The 13807-nt window shown below is 49.3% G+C and overlaps 2 protein-coding genes across 3 annotated transcripts in view; both read left to right on the top strand.

Annotated features, from left to right (window-relative positions):
* The window catches only part of capn15 (calpain 15), a 97683-nt gene extending 85624 nt beyond the window's left edge, over positions 1-12059 (top strand). For both annotated transcript variants that reach the window (XM_056297721.1, XM_056297720.1), the window contains exons 8-12: positions 2451-2612; positions 3604-3839; positions 4436-4605; positions 8447-8625; positions 11505-12059. In XM_056297721.1, coding sequence (XP_056153696.1) covers positions 2451-2612; positions 3604-3839; positions 4436-4605; positions 8447-8625; positions 11505-11682 — 925 coding nt within the window. In that variant the 3' untranslated portion in view covers positions 11683-12059. The remainder of the gene's footprint in view (positions 1-2450; positions 2613-3603; positions 3840-4435; positions 4606-8446; positions 8626-11504) is intronic.
* Positions 11758-13807, top strand: part of LOC130127908 (putative protein MSS51 homolog, mitochondrial) — a 32098-nt gene continuing 30048 nt past the window's right edge. Inside the window, exon 1 of the mRNA XM_056297620.1 lies at positions 11758-11804. The gene's annotated coding sequence lies outside the window, so the exon portion shown is untranslated. The remainder of the gene's footprint in view (positions 11805-13807) is intronic.

Raw genomic sequence — 13807 nt, 5'->3', positions numbered from 1 at the left:
GTGTGTGTGTGTGTGTGTGTGTGTGTGTGTGTGTGTGTGTGTGTGTGTGTGTGTGTGTGTGTGTGTGTGTGTGTGTGTTTGTGATAGTTCTCCTCACAAGAAAGGAAGAAAAAAACAACAGACACGTCTTTTCTAATGGACTGTACCTCTTTCGTCTGGTCATCTGGTCAACCAATACCGGTGTGGAAAGATGGCGGCGTGAATTCATGCTTGCGGCAGCCTCACCCAGTACCGTCCGTGCAGTGTCTTTGCCCACGTGTGCGTTTAAGGTTTGTCATCGTTTGATGGCTGGGAGAGCCTGGTCTGCCGTGTCCTGTTGGCCCGGGGACCACGGCCCTGCCTGGAGCTGCACCCGAAGAGGAAACACCGACGGCGGTCTGACAGGATGCAGAAGCAGGGCAGGCTAAGCTAACTGCTAGCCCATGCAGACTGGCAGTTCCCTTAACACCGAGGGTGGTCTGGCGGCGGCCTCGCCTGGCGTTGACTGAGTTTTTGGTGTCGTTGTGTGGCGTGCGAGGAGGTGTGTCGGCGGTATCCGGCTGGAGAGCTGGCATTGTATTGGCTGAGGGAGCCTGGTCTTCTGCGTTCGGTGGGCACGAGGACCACGGCTCCTGCCTGGAGCTGTACCCGAAGAGGAAACACAGAGAGCGGTATGACAGGATGCGAGGCAGGCTAAGCGGGGCATGCTAAGCTAACCGCTAGCCCATGCAGACCGGCAGTTCCGACAGTCATCCTGGCTGGCGTTCGTTCTCTTGGACAGTGATTTTATTTGTATTTATTTTGTTTAGTTTGGATATATGTGTTGTTGTAGTTTTTGGATATGTGTTTTTGTCTTTGTGTTGCACTGCTGTGGGCTGGAGAAACGACAAAGTGCTCCTGATTCCTGAAATGCTGTCGAACCACTTCAGAACAAACCGGACACCATAACAAAAGGGTGTTTTTTCAGAGGATGTGGTTGTAGTTTAGATGTTGAGCGTCACTGAGCTATTTGCTATTTTGTGCTGCAGCGGCAGAATGAAAAGGGGGGTAAAAAAACACTTGACGCTGTAATTATTGTGATTATTTGACTCCGTCAAAAGCTCTGTTGGCTGGTATTGCGGCATGGTGGTTAACGTGTTGTCTCACAGTAAGACGGACCTGGACTCAGTCTCAGGGCTTTCTGCGTGCAGTGTTCTTTGTGTGTGGCTGTTTGTTCCCTGCAGGCCTTTCCTTCTGCTCACGCACGGCAGGGGAATCGGAGAATCGAAACTCACTTGCATGTCAGGTGAATTGGAGGCTCTTAATTGGCCCGCAGATACCAGTAGGGGGTGTGTTTTATCAAGTCGGGCTTCTGTCTGCCTTCTGAATCAGTACTCCACAGCAAATTGAGTGAATGTTGTCGAATAGAATACTCTTTATTAATTTTGTACATACATACAAATTATATTTACTCACTGCATTTAACCCATCCTAGCTGTGCAGCTAGGAGCAGTGGGCAGCCGCCGTGCGGCACCCAGGGGCCAACTCCAGTTATTTCTTCCCACTGCCTTGCTCAGGGGCACAGACAGGAGCACTGATCCTAACATGCATGTCTTTTATGATGGTGGGAGGAAATCCATGCAGACATGGGGAGAGCATGCAGACTCCACACAGAAAGGACCTGGGACGACCCGGTTTTCGAACCCAGGACCTTGTTGCTGTGAGGCAACAGGGCTAACCACTAGGCCACCGTGCCGCCCATAAATGAAGGGAACAAATTCTAAATATGCACAGAATTAAACTTGAGAGGGAAAAATCAAACTTACTGCAGCGCTGTTAACGTAGAATTATGAACAATAACATTGATTTTTTTTAAAAAAGCCTCAAAACCATTCAGTGACCCAGTTTCAATGTTCCGTTCATATCCTCGTACCGTCCATCAAATCATCACGTCTCGGCAACTTTCCTCTCGGGAAATTCCAACTTTCCCAGTCGGATTTACCACTTTGCATTTAGCTCTTTATTGGATTTATGTTTCTCAGGCTGATGCAGGCTGTTTCAGAGGCCCGTCTTCACTGCCAGTCAGATTACTTCCAGGAAAAGTAGTGCTTTAAAAAGTACTCCTTCCCCTTTGAACTGTTCTCATCAGGATGCAGATTTCGGTCTACATTCAACAGGACAGCAGGAACTCGCCAAAATCTCAAACCTGTGTCCATGTTCATAGCCATAGGAATCATTAACTAACTAATCGTGTGCGTGTGTGTGTGTGTGTGTGTGTGTGTGTGTGTGTGTGTGTGTGTGTGTGTGTGTGTGTGTGTGTAATATCTTGTCATTTCGGTGCAACTGTTAACTCTTGTCGGTGGCTACATAATTTCCGAGTGCTTTCATCGTGCCACCATATGAGACTGTATACAACACAAGTCTGCTGATGCACAACACAGATTCGTTCATTTCCAACGGGCCGATTCAAGCTAACTGTATCCCGCTCACAGGTACTTTGACTCTGTGGACATTTGTAAGATCCACTCGGACTGGCAGGAAGTGAGGCTCCAGGGCTGCTTCCCCAGCAAAGCCAGCGGGCCCGTCACCGTCACGGCACTCACCGTGCTGGAGAGGACGGCGCTGGAGTTCGCCCTCTTCCAGGAAGGCAGCAGGTAAAAACTTCCGCCATCTTCCTTAACATGTAAACCGGACCCTGTCAGCTGTGTGGAATAAGTACGCTGCTGACAAGAGGCAACACATTCAGCCCAAAATGTCTTAAGATTTCCACAGTCTGGGTAGCGTGGCGGTCTACCAACACGGGGATCGCCGGTTCGAATCCCCGTATTACCTCCGGCTTGGTCGGGCGTCCCTACAGACATAATTGGCCGTGTCTGCGGGTGGGAAGCCGGATGTGGGTATGTGTCCTGGTCACTAGTGCCTCCTCTGATCGGTTGGTGTGCCTGTTTGGGGGGGGAGCTTGGGAGGGGTAGCGTGATCCTCCCACGTGCTACGTCCCCCTGCCAAAACTCCTCCCTGTCCGGTGAAAAGAAGCGGCTGGCGACTCCACATGCATCGGAGGAGGCATGTGGTAGTCTGCAGCCCTCCCCGGATCAGCAGAGGGGGTGGAGCAGCGACCGGCACGGCTCGGAAGAGTGGGGTAATTGGCCAAGTACAATTGGGGAGAAAAGGGGGGGGAGGATCCACAAAAAGAAAAAGATTTCCACAGTCCATTAGCTATCTTTTGCCAGTCGACTATCTTTAATGGTGAAACAGACGGTAGTGACCTGGTCTTCTGCTACTGACTGGTCGATGGTGCCAGGTGATGTCACCATCTACTGTAGTACGAAGCAACATCCCCTGGCACCAACAACCAGCCAAAAGCGGACAAACATGGCAGTTCCCTGTCTGTGGTTAAAGAAAACTGACACCTGCGGTGTTGATTCTCAATGCGATCGTCAACACAAGTGATGCTTTCACATTACAGCAAGTCACATGATCACTGTTCATACCGCAAATATGTCTTAATGCAGCTTTAAGTTGTGTAAGAAGTTTTTTTTATATTGTTTGCTTGTCATAAGTTTGTGAAAATAATGAACCTCACCTCCATTCTTGCTCCCTTTCTCCCCTCACAACCCTCTTATTTCCACCAACCCCCACCCCCAGACGTTCGGACACGGCAGACAGTCACCTCCTGGATTTGTGTATAATGGTGTTCCGTGCCTCCTTCGGCAGCGGGAATAAGCTGACGCTGGGCCGCCTGCTGGCCCACAGCAAACGGGCAGTGAAGAAGTTTGTGGGCTGCGATGTGATGCTGGAGCCTGGCGAGTACGCCGTGGTCTGCTGCGCCTTTAACCACTGGCAGATGAACACTGGTGGAGCGGGTGGCCCGCCCACGCCCGGTACGCCCAGCATGCCTCTTCCTCTTACTGTCCTTCTCCTTTTTCTGTTTTTCTTCTCCTTCTCCATTTTCTTCCTTCTTTCATCATCCTCTTCTTCATTTTTTTTTCTTGCTCTTCTTCTTCCTCTTTCTCGAGTCGAGGCAAATTGATTTGTATGGCCCCAAGTCACAGTTCAGTCTCCGAGGCCTTTACAGTCATATTTCATCCTCCAATAGATTTCCATTAAATAAATGATAACATAATCCTCCTTTCCTTTCTCAATCCTTTTTTGTTTTTTATCTTAATTTTTCTTTTTCTTCTTCCTCCTCTTCATCTTTCTCTTCTTTCAACCTCAGTTCTTCCCCTTCCTCTGTTAGCAGCAGTAACAGTAACACATGATCACCTAGTGTTCTGTAATTCTATCCCCCAAACACAGCGACCATACCAGTCACAGTGTTATACTACCCACCCTTGCTGGTTGACCTTTGACCTTCACACACACACACACACACACACACACACACACACACACACACACACAGAACAGAAGGCGTTGGAAGATAATAATAATTATAATGACGATACTTGTCCTGAAAATGTGTGTGTCTGTGCTGCAGTGTCCAGCCCCACCAGCGGGGTGGCGCGGCGACCCAGTCAAGACTTCCCTGGCTACATCCTGGCCATCTACAGCTCCCGGCAGGTGATGGTGGAGCAGGTGGAGGCAACGGCCACCACACTCGCCGACGCCATCATCCTCCTGACCGAGAATAAGGGCGAGAGGCACGAGGTGAGCGAACTCGCCAGTGTGACACACACACACACACACGCACACGCACACACAGGAACTGGCAGAAATGCTTGTGAAGCATCTTGACTTAATAAAGGTGTGTCTTGTAATTCTCGGACCCAATGATAATTTTCCAGGTTTATAGCCTCAGAGTGAACCCGAACCCAAATCGCACCAAAACCCCCGCCAACCTTGTTTCAAGTGCGCTCTCTCCGTAACCGTCATGAGGTGTCATTCATTATTTCTCAGCTGCCCTCCTACCCTAACCCCCCGACCCCCACCTCCCACTGTGTGCGTCATGCTCTCACACACTGAGATGGGTTGTGTTAAATCGTTCGGCTCTCAAACTCCCCGCGAATTTGCCGCTCGGCACCCAGCAGGTGGGCCGAGTGCTCTCGGCCAGAGTGTTATGAATTCAGTGTAAGCACAGATGGAGAGGATAGTCTACACGAGTGTACAAGAGCCCCCGAGTGTGTCTGTGTGCACGTGCGTTTGTGTGTCTTTCGACCCCGATGACACACCCATTCTCACCCCAACCTCTCTTAACTTAACATTCACCACAGGTCTCCACATGAGTACTCATACAAATATGAACCAGCATCCACTCACAGCCTGGCTCTCTGGGTGGCTTTTAGTTTAGGAGAAGGTGTACACACACACATTCTTGTACCTCTGTCTTTGTGACAACCCCTCATTGACCAAATTCATTCCCTGTCGTCCTTAACCCTAACCTTAACCATTAGAACTACAGTCCGGGTGGCGTAGCGGTCTATTCCGCTGCCTACCAACGTGGGGATCGCCGGTTCGAATCCCCGTGTTACCTCCAGCTTGGTCGGGCATCCCTACAGATACAATTGGCCGTGTCTGCAGGTGGGCAGCTGGATTGTGGGTATGTGTCCTGGTCGCTGCACTAGCGCCTCCTCTGGTCGGTCAGGGTGCCTGTTGGGGGGGGGGGGACTGGGGGGAATAGCGTGATCCTCCCTCGCGCTACGTCCCCCTGGTGAAACTCCTCACTGTCAGGTGAAAAGAAGCGGCTGGCGACTCCACATGTATGGGAGGAGGCATGTGGTAGTCTGCAGCCCTCCCTGGATCGGCGGGGGGGGCAGCAACCAGGATGGCTCGGAAGAGTGGGGTAATTGGCCAAGTACAATTGGGGAGGAAAAAAAAGGGGAAAAGCAAAAAAAAAAACCCATCAGAACTACATGCTTAACCATAACGCTTACCTTAATCCCAAAATGAAAAATACACGTTTTCACTCTTACCTCTAGCGCTGTTTATCCATCCACATCATTTTGGTGTGAGTTGCCGAATTTTGGAGATGTCGGCCGTAGCGACGTCTGCCTTCTCTCAAGCAGAGTGAAACTGGATGGCACTCAGCTTGTATTGTTCAAAGGGCCAAAAAAATACATTTGAAAAACTCAACAGCAACGTCTCGTTCCAGAAATCATGACCCGGGTACTGAAGATAATCCGCAGACCTTGTTGTGAGCAGTGTTATGTAGGCGTAGTTCGGTCTAAGAAAATAGTCCCTGTCTGTTGGTTTGTTAATGTGGCTGTGAAGGAAGATGTGGTTGGGATGATGTGATGGTTCATGGTGTCTGGTGAAATACCACGCTAGTGGTACATCTGGGCTGGTCACCAAAGCCCCAGTAACAACCTGCAGCCCATGATTATCAAGGCCGTGTGTGTTTGCGGGTGAGCCAAACCACCTCCACCACACACGGCCTGATAACCATGGGATGATAATTAGAATGGGATAATTTTTTATCATTTTTAATATTAATATAATATGGGGTGGCGCAGTGGTTAGCGTGGTCGTCTCACAGCAAGAAGGTGCTGGGTTCGAGCCCCAGGATAGTCCAACTTTGGGGGGGTCGTCCTGGGTCGTCCGTCCTCTGTGGAGTTTGCATGTTCTCCCCGTGTCTGCGTGGGTTTCCTTCGGGTGCTCCGGTTTCCTCCCACGGTCCAAAGACATGGAGGTCAGGTGAATCGGCCGTACTAAATTGTCCCTGTGTGTGTGTGGGGGGGGGGGGGTGCCCTGTGATGGACTGGCAGCCTGTTCAGGGTGTCTCCCCGCCTTCCACCCAATGACTGCTGGGATAGGCTCCAGCATCCCCGCAACCATAAGCGGTTTGGATAAATAATATATATAATAATATGATAATAATTATAGTATATAAAAATCACAATATATAATTAAAATATGTAAATTATATATAATTGTATCATAATATATAAATTATATAGAATATATAATTATATAATAATAATTAACTATTAATATTATGTATAATATATAAGGGAGATTGTGTCATTTTGAAGACAGCTGTGTGGAGAGAGTTAACAGCAGAGCATGCTGGGTAATCTGTACAGCGTAGATGATTAAACGGCAGCTCTCTTAAATCTGTCTGTGTCTTTTCCTCTGTCAGTCTGACGGAATATCTTTTTGCAGTGTGTCTGTCCCTGAGTTAAGGCTGGACAGTCCAGTATTGTCATTTATGTCTTTCCATGGTGTTATATTGGAATGAAACTCGGATATCTTCGGTTATGGTGATGCACAATTTTGCTGTCTACACTCATGGCAATGAGAATCTATTTGCTGAAATTCCCACAAAATGAGGTGTGAAATATTTGAGCAGTATCATTTGAAACTGGTTTTGGTTTGATATTATACTTTACACACTGTTTAATGTGATGAACCTCAGTTGCATTGTTAAATATGTTTTGTTTTGTTTTTTGCATATATAAGCAGATATTGTAATGTATATATTAATATCATGTCAAATTCCATATAATTATGTTAATATTTTCCATATCGTCCAGTGCTAGTTCGAGAATCTGTCTGTCTGTCCAGGCTCCAAAATGTCCCGGAAAAGCTGGAAGTTTTAAAGACTAGTTTTCCAGTAATGGAAAACACCTGGAAAATGAAAAAATTGATCAAATATCAGTGGCACGGTGACGCAGTGGTTAGCGCGGTTGCCTCACAGCAAGAAAGTTCTGGGTTCGACCCCGGGGTAGTCCAACCTCAGGGGTCATCCCGGGTCGTCCTCTGTGTGGAGTTTGCATGTTCTCCCCGTGTCTGTGTGGGTTTCCTCCGGGTGCTCCGGTTTCCTCCCACAGTCCAAACACACGTAGGTCAGATGAATTGACCGTACTAATTTGTCCCTAGGTGTGTGTGTGCGTGCGTGCGTGTGTGTGTGTATGTATGTATGTTTGTATGTATGTATGTATGTGTGTCAGCCCTGTGATGGCCTGACGGCCTGTCCAGGGTGTCTCCTCGCCTGCCACTCAATGACTGCTGGGATAGGCTCCAGCATCCCCGCAACCCTGAGAGCAGGATAAGCGGTTTGGATAATGGATGGATGGATGATCAAACGTCCTAGAAATACTATTGATATCATGGAAATTTGTAAAGTTCACTTACAAAATTTCATTTTCATCCACTCTTTGTGTAATTTTCAGCTACCTGGTGTGTTTTTGCCAGATTTCTGTCTGCTGGGATGTGACGCCAGTGTGTGAAGTTTGGGTGGTTTGTTCAGTGAGCAGCTAAAAGTCACACAGTCCATTTAGAGACTTCCACTGACAGTTAATACTGAGTAATATTACCTTCTGTCATCAACGCTTGGCACGCATACACAAGCAAAAGTCATGGAAGATGTCCTTGAAATGTCCCGGAAATCTGAGTTTCTGTTTGGCTGGTTAACTTTCTTTCTGTCAGTCTGATCTGTCTGTCTGTCTGTCTGTCTGTCTGTCTATCTGTCTGTGTCCTATGGCCATATCACATTTTCTTGTGTCTCTAACGTGTGTGTGTGTGTGTGTGTGTGTGTTTGTGTGTCCTGCAGGGCCGGGAAGGTATGACGTGTTACTACCTGACGCACGGCTGGGCGGGGCTTATCGTGGTGGTGGAGAACCGCCACCCCAAGTACTACCTCCACGTGTCATGTGACTGTACGGACAGCTTCAACGTGGTGTCCACGCGTGGCAGCCTCAAAACCATCGACAGCGTGCCGCCTCTGCACAGGTACACACACACGGACATGCATACACTCACTCTGCACATACACACAGACTAACGTAAACATACATAGACTCATCCATCCATCCATACATCCATCCATTATCCAAACCGCTTATCCTGCTCAGGGCACGTGGATGCTGGAGCCTGTCCCGGCAGTCATTGAGCAGCAAGCGGGGAGACACCTTTGACAGGCCGCCAGTCCATCATAGGGCCCACACACACATTCACACCTAGGGACAATTTGGTATGGCCTATTCAACTGACCTACATGTCTATGGGAGGAAACCGGAGCACCCGGAGGAAACCCACGCAGACACGGGGAGAACATGCAAACTCTACACAGAGGACAACCGAGGACAACCCCCAAGGTTGGACTACCCCGGGGCTCAAACCCAGGACCTTCTTGCTGTGCAGCGACCGCACTAACCACTGCGCCACCGTGCTGCCCCCAAGTGTTAACAAGCATCATAGACTCATATACACCCAAATACATACATTTACTGTCTTTCTGTCACACACATGTAATACACACATATGATGTACAGTTGAAAATGGGCGTATACAGACTCCTTCTCTCTCTCTCTCTCTCTCTCTCTCTCTCTCTCTCTCTCTCTCTCTCTCCCTCTCTCTCTCTCTCTCATACTTTGTGTTCACATGGTGCTATTTACATATTTTGTATATGCTACAGGGTATTTATCACCGCCATTATTTTGATTCACTAAAATTAGCATCTCTAAACCTGAATATTCCCATGCTACATATGGGAGGCTTGCCAGCGTGGGAGTTATACCCCTTATAACTTCACTCCAGTAAAACTGTGCAGGCGTGAGGACCGTATTTCTAATATTAATGTGCCGTTTAACGTCCTCTGGTCCAGTCTCGCCTTCCAAAGAAAGCCGTGTACGGGTGATGTCATTAAAGACACTTTTGTGGGGCATCTAGGTAGCGCAGCAGTCTCTTCCGTTGCCTACCAAGATGGGGATCGCCGGTTCGAATCCCCGTGTTACCTCCGGTTTGGTTTGGTGTCCATACAGACACAACTGGCCGTGTCTGAGGGTGAGAAGCCGGATGTGGATATGTGTCCTGGTCGCTACACTAGCACCTCCTCTGGTCGGTCAGGGTGCCTGTTTGGGGGGGATGGGGGAACTGGGGGGGAATAGTGTGATCCTCCCACGTGCTATGTCCCCCTGGCAAAACTCCTCACCGTCGGGTGAAAAGAAGCGGCTGGTGACTCCACGTGTATGGGAGGAGGCATGTGGTAGTCTGCAGCCCTTCCCAGATTGGCAGAGGGGGAGGAGCAGAGACCGGGGCGGGGTAATTGGCCAAGTACAATTGGGAGGGGGAAAAAAATCCAAAGAAAAAAAGTTCCTGGTGGGATTCCAACCAGAGCCGGCAAGTACACATGATGACTCCAGAGGTGGCGTACAGAACTGACAGACTGTCTTAAACGTCACACTTCACCACAGAGCGAGCCGTGAATCACACAGTTGTTTTATTTTCCAAGGTCTTTTCCCGATCTCTGGTCTTCCAGCGTCCCATATTTTCAGTATGAGGACACAGGATGGTCGTCAAGGCTTTGACTCCTGACCACCAGCCTCCATCTTGTTAGTCACTTGTGATGGTGGTGACCTATAAGAACTGATTCCTTGTTCTGCTGTTGCATAACACCGAAAGCTCATTGGTTAATTTGTTTCAGTGAATTCCCAAGGTGGTAGAGAAATAATAAAAATTTCCAAAATACCAAGGCAGCGCAGTGGTTAGCGCGGTCGCCTCACAGCAAGAAGATCCTGGGTGCGAGCCCCGGGGTAGTCCAACCTTGGGGTCCTGGGTCGTCCTCTGTGTGGAGTTTGCATGTTCTCCTCGTGTCTGTGTGGGTTTCCTCCGGGGGCTCCGGTTTCCTCCCATGGTCCAAAGACATGTAGGTCAGGTGAATCGGCAGTACTAAGTTGTCCCTAGGTGTGTGTGTGTGTGTGTGTGTGTGTGTGTGTGTGTGTGTGTGTGTGTGGGCGCCCTGTGATGACCTGGCAGCCTGTCCAGGGTGTCTCCCCGCCTGCCGCCCAATAACTGCTGGAATAGGCTCCAGCATCCCCGCAACCCGAATCCGGATAAGCGGCTTGGATAACGGATGGATGGAAAAAAAAATACCATAATAATAATATTATCATTTGTTCCTACAAAACCATGATGCCTTGCAGCTGAATTGGTTGAAAGTGGAGGGGAATGAGTAGCCCTTAACTTGACTTTTACAGAAAAGTGAGGTGAGGGGGAAAAGATTGTGTTCATCCACGATACCACAAGTTTATCCTCATAAATGGTACTAACATGGGGTTCCCAGTAAACTGTGGAGAAATGGCGCTCGAGCTGGACCTTGGTCATTTATTTTTAAGAAGCTGCAGCTGACTTTTTCCCTCCATCAGTTGCCCCCACATTAAGTCACTTCTGGAAGAGAGCATCAGCAAAATGACTAAAATGTAAATGTAAATCTCCTCGCACAACACCGCCTCATCTCATTCTCAAAATAGACTGTAGGAGGGAATAAAAAAAAAAATCCTCTCCAAAGGGGTGACTAAGAATCAGCTTTCTTACCTCCCAAACCTCACTTAACTGTAAGTTAAAGCGGTCCCAGGCTAACCAGTCTGTACAGAGACCTTAGAAAACCAGTTAACCTGGTTTTGTTTTCATTAAACCAGAAGACGTGTCCTTTTGTCAGGGGCTTAATTGGTTTTCTTTTTGAGGTAAATTAAATGAACTCCAGTGTTCTTTTATTTTTTTTTCTTCTATCCAAAATGTCTACAGATAGTCCCCAAACTGCGGTATTTCAAATGTAATTGAAAATGTACCTTCCTAACATGGTGTCCCCTGCTCTATGGCTCCCCCTGCAGGCAAGTGTTGGTAGTGCTATCCCAGCTGGAGGGCAACGCCGGCTTCTCCATCACCCACCGGCTGGCTCACCGCAAGGCAGCCCAGGCTTCGCTAGGCGACTGGACCCCCACCAAGGCCACCCACAGCCCCCAGCTCACCCCGGACATTGACGGCCTGCATCGCCCCAGACCCCTATGACCACCGCCCTCCATCTCTCCAACAGACACACACAGACATCGCTCTCTTTAACACACAAGCGTTTTGGGCTGGCAGACTAGAGTGAAGAATAGGCTGTGCCAAGCTCTAAAATGTGGGCGAAGGTGTGTGTTAGCGTGTGCGTCTGTGTTCACGTGTGTGTGTTTGGACGAGGAAACACCTGAATGTAGAGGTTGTCCGGGCACATCTGCTGTGCTGTCCTCTTCTTCCTCTGTAGCCAAAAGCTAAAGGCTTCATCTCAAATCCTGCCCGAGTGCACCCTGTTCCTCGCCAGCCGGATGTGCCATTAAACGGCGGGCGCGAGGGAGCGGACCATGTGACCGGGTCAGTCTCCAAAGAAGGGTTCCACCCTGACAGGATCCTGGATTATTTTGTTTTTGGGGGGGGGGGGGGCTGAATTGGTGGAATTTTTTTGTTTTGTTTTGACCATTTTCCTGGTCAAAAACTGAAACAGCGCTGTACTGTGTGGAATAGAGACACGTGCTGGGACGATCACCTCCACGCGTCTCCTGAAGTTATTGACGGCCCGTCCTCAATTTCATAGGACGGCTGTTAACTACTGAGCCGTTTTTGCCGGCCCGAGCCCTCTGAGCCAATCCGCTGCCTCAATTAGGACACTCGGCCCCGCCCGGCGGTGTCGTCAAGCCCCACCCTTCAACCCAGGAACGGCACCTCATTGGAGATGTCAACTGTCTGACAAGACAAAGTAGGAGGCGGACAGGGAGGGCAGTTAAACCCTCAGTATGCTGGTACTTCATGAGCCAAACCCATCTTAACAGTTTTAATCAAAAACTCGTGGTTTTTTTTAAACTCAGTACTTTTTACATTTTGTCAATAACCAGAATTAATTGTTTTGTACCCATGTCCGACGTCTTCATCCATGTCTGAATATACACTTCAGGTTATAGAACAAGCCATCATCCATACGGTACTGTCTGCCTGCCTCGGCTGTCTCCCATCTCTCCTCAGCATGTCTCTCTCTCTCTCTCTCTCTCTCTCTCTCTCTCTCTCTCTCTCTCTCTCTCTCTCTCTCTCTCTCTCTCTCTCTCTCTCTCTCTCTCTCTCTCTCTCTCTCTCTCTCTCTCTCTCTCTCTCTCTCTCTCTCTTTAGCTCAGGACCATTCCAGTTATACAGTTTCGACAGCAGTCTGGACCAAAACCACGCGTCCATACGTGACAGGTGTACCATGTGTGTGCGTAGCGGAGCGGCGGGATGACGTTCGTAAATAAGATTGTTAACTTGGTGTGTTTGCCCGCCTGGCTTCGTCGGAGGGAGTCGTCCTGTCGAGCCGTAGATACTGTGCACAGCACACACGGCTAATTCCTCACCCTGACAAACTGGACAAACAGCGTCTGTGCGTCTCTGGAAGGGTACGAGTGCACCCTGAATATTTCCAATAGCACACGGGCTCGTGCAAATCATGTGCACGATGCAAATCACTTGAGAGAAAGGGATCACTTCTTCTTTTTTCTCTCCATCTCTGCCTCTCAATTTTACAGCAGCCCTCAACCCATCTGCTCTCGAGGGGGCCCTCATCTGCTCTCGAGGGGGCCCTCATCTGCTCTCGAGGGGGCCCTATACGCCAAAGGCCAGCAATCATTTGACAAACTTTTCAGTTTAGCCTTCGGGCGTGTTAGCTTGGATCTCGGTGGCTTCGTGGTTTTGGGGGCCAAACCGCTCACAATACAGACGACACACACGGACGCACACGGACGGGCTTGTTGCAATGCCTGGTCTCCGTGTGACTCCTCGGTCTGTGTTTTTGTACGCAGTCAAAAAACAAAGAAACTCGAGCATCTTTTGGGAGCGGGCAGTGTTGTTGCTCAAGGCGACGGACAACTTGTCGGTTTTTTACAGATTTGTCGAGTTGGACGTCAAGGCCCCCCCCCCCCTGGGGGGAGCAGCAGAGAAGGAGCGGTTGTTTTGAGTGTCGGGTTTGCCAGAAAAGGGGAGCTTCTCTGAGGAGTTGCCAGGTTTGTTTAAGAGAAGGTTTTTCTTCCCTTGTTTGTTTGTTTGTTTGTTTGGGTACGTGGTGAGCATCTGGACCGTCGCTCCCCAGAGTGCCTGCTAACAGCACATCCGAGAACACCGCGGCGTCCCGCAGCGG

Source organism: Lampris incognitus, chromosome 17 (assembly GCF_029633865.1).
Source record: "Lampris incognitus isolate fLamInc1 chromosome 17, fLamInc1.hap2, whole genome shotgun sequence".
NCBI classification, from domain to species: Eukaryota; Metazoa; Chordata; class Actinopteri; order Lampriformes; family Lampridae; genus Lampris; species Lampris incognitus.
This window is presented reverse-complemented; position numbering and strand designations above follow the sequence as displayed.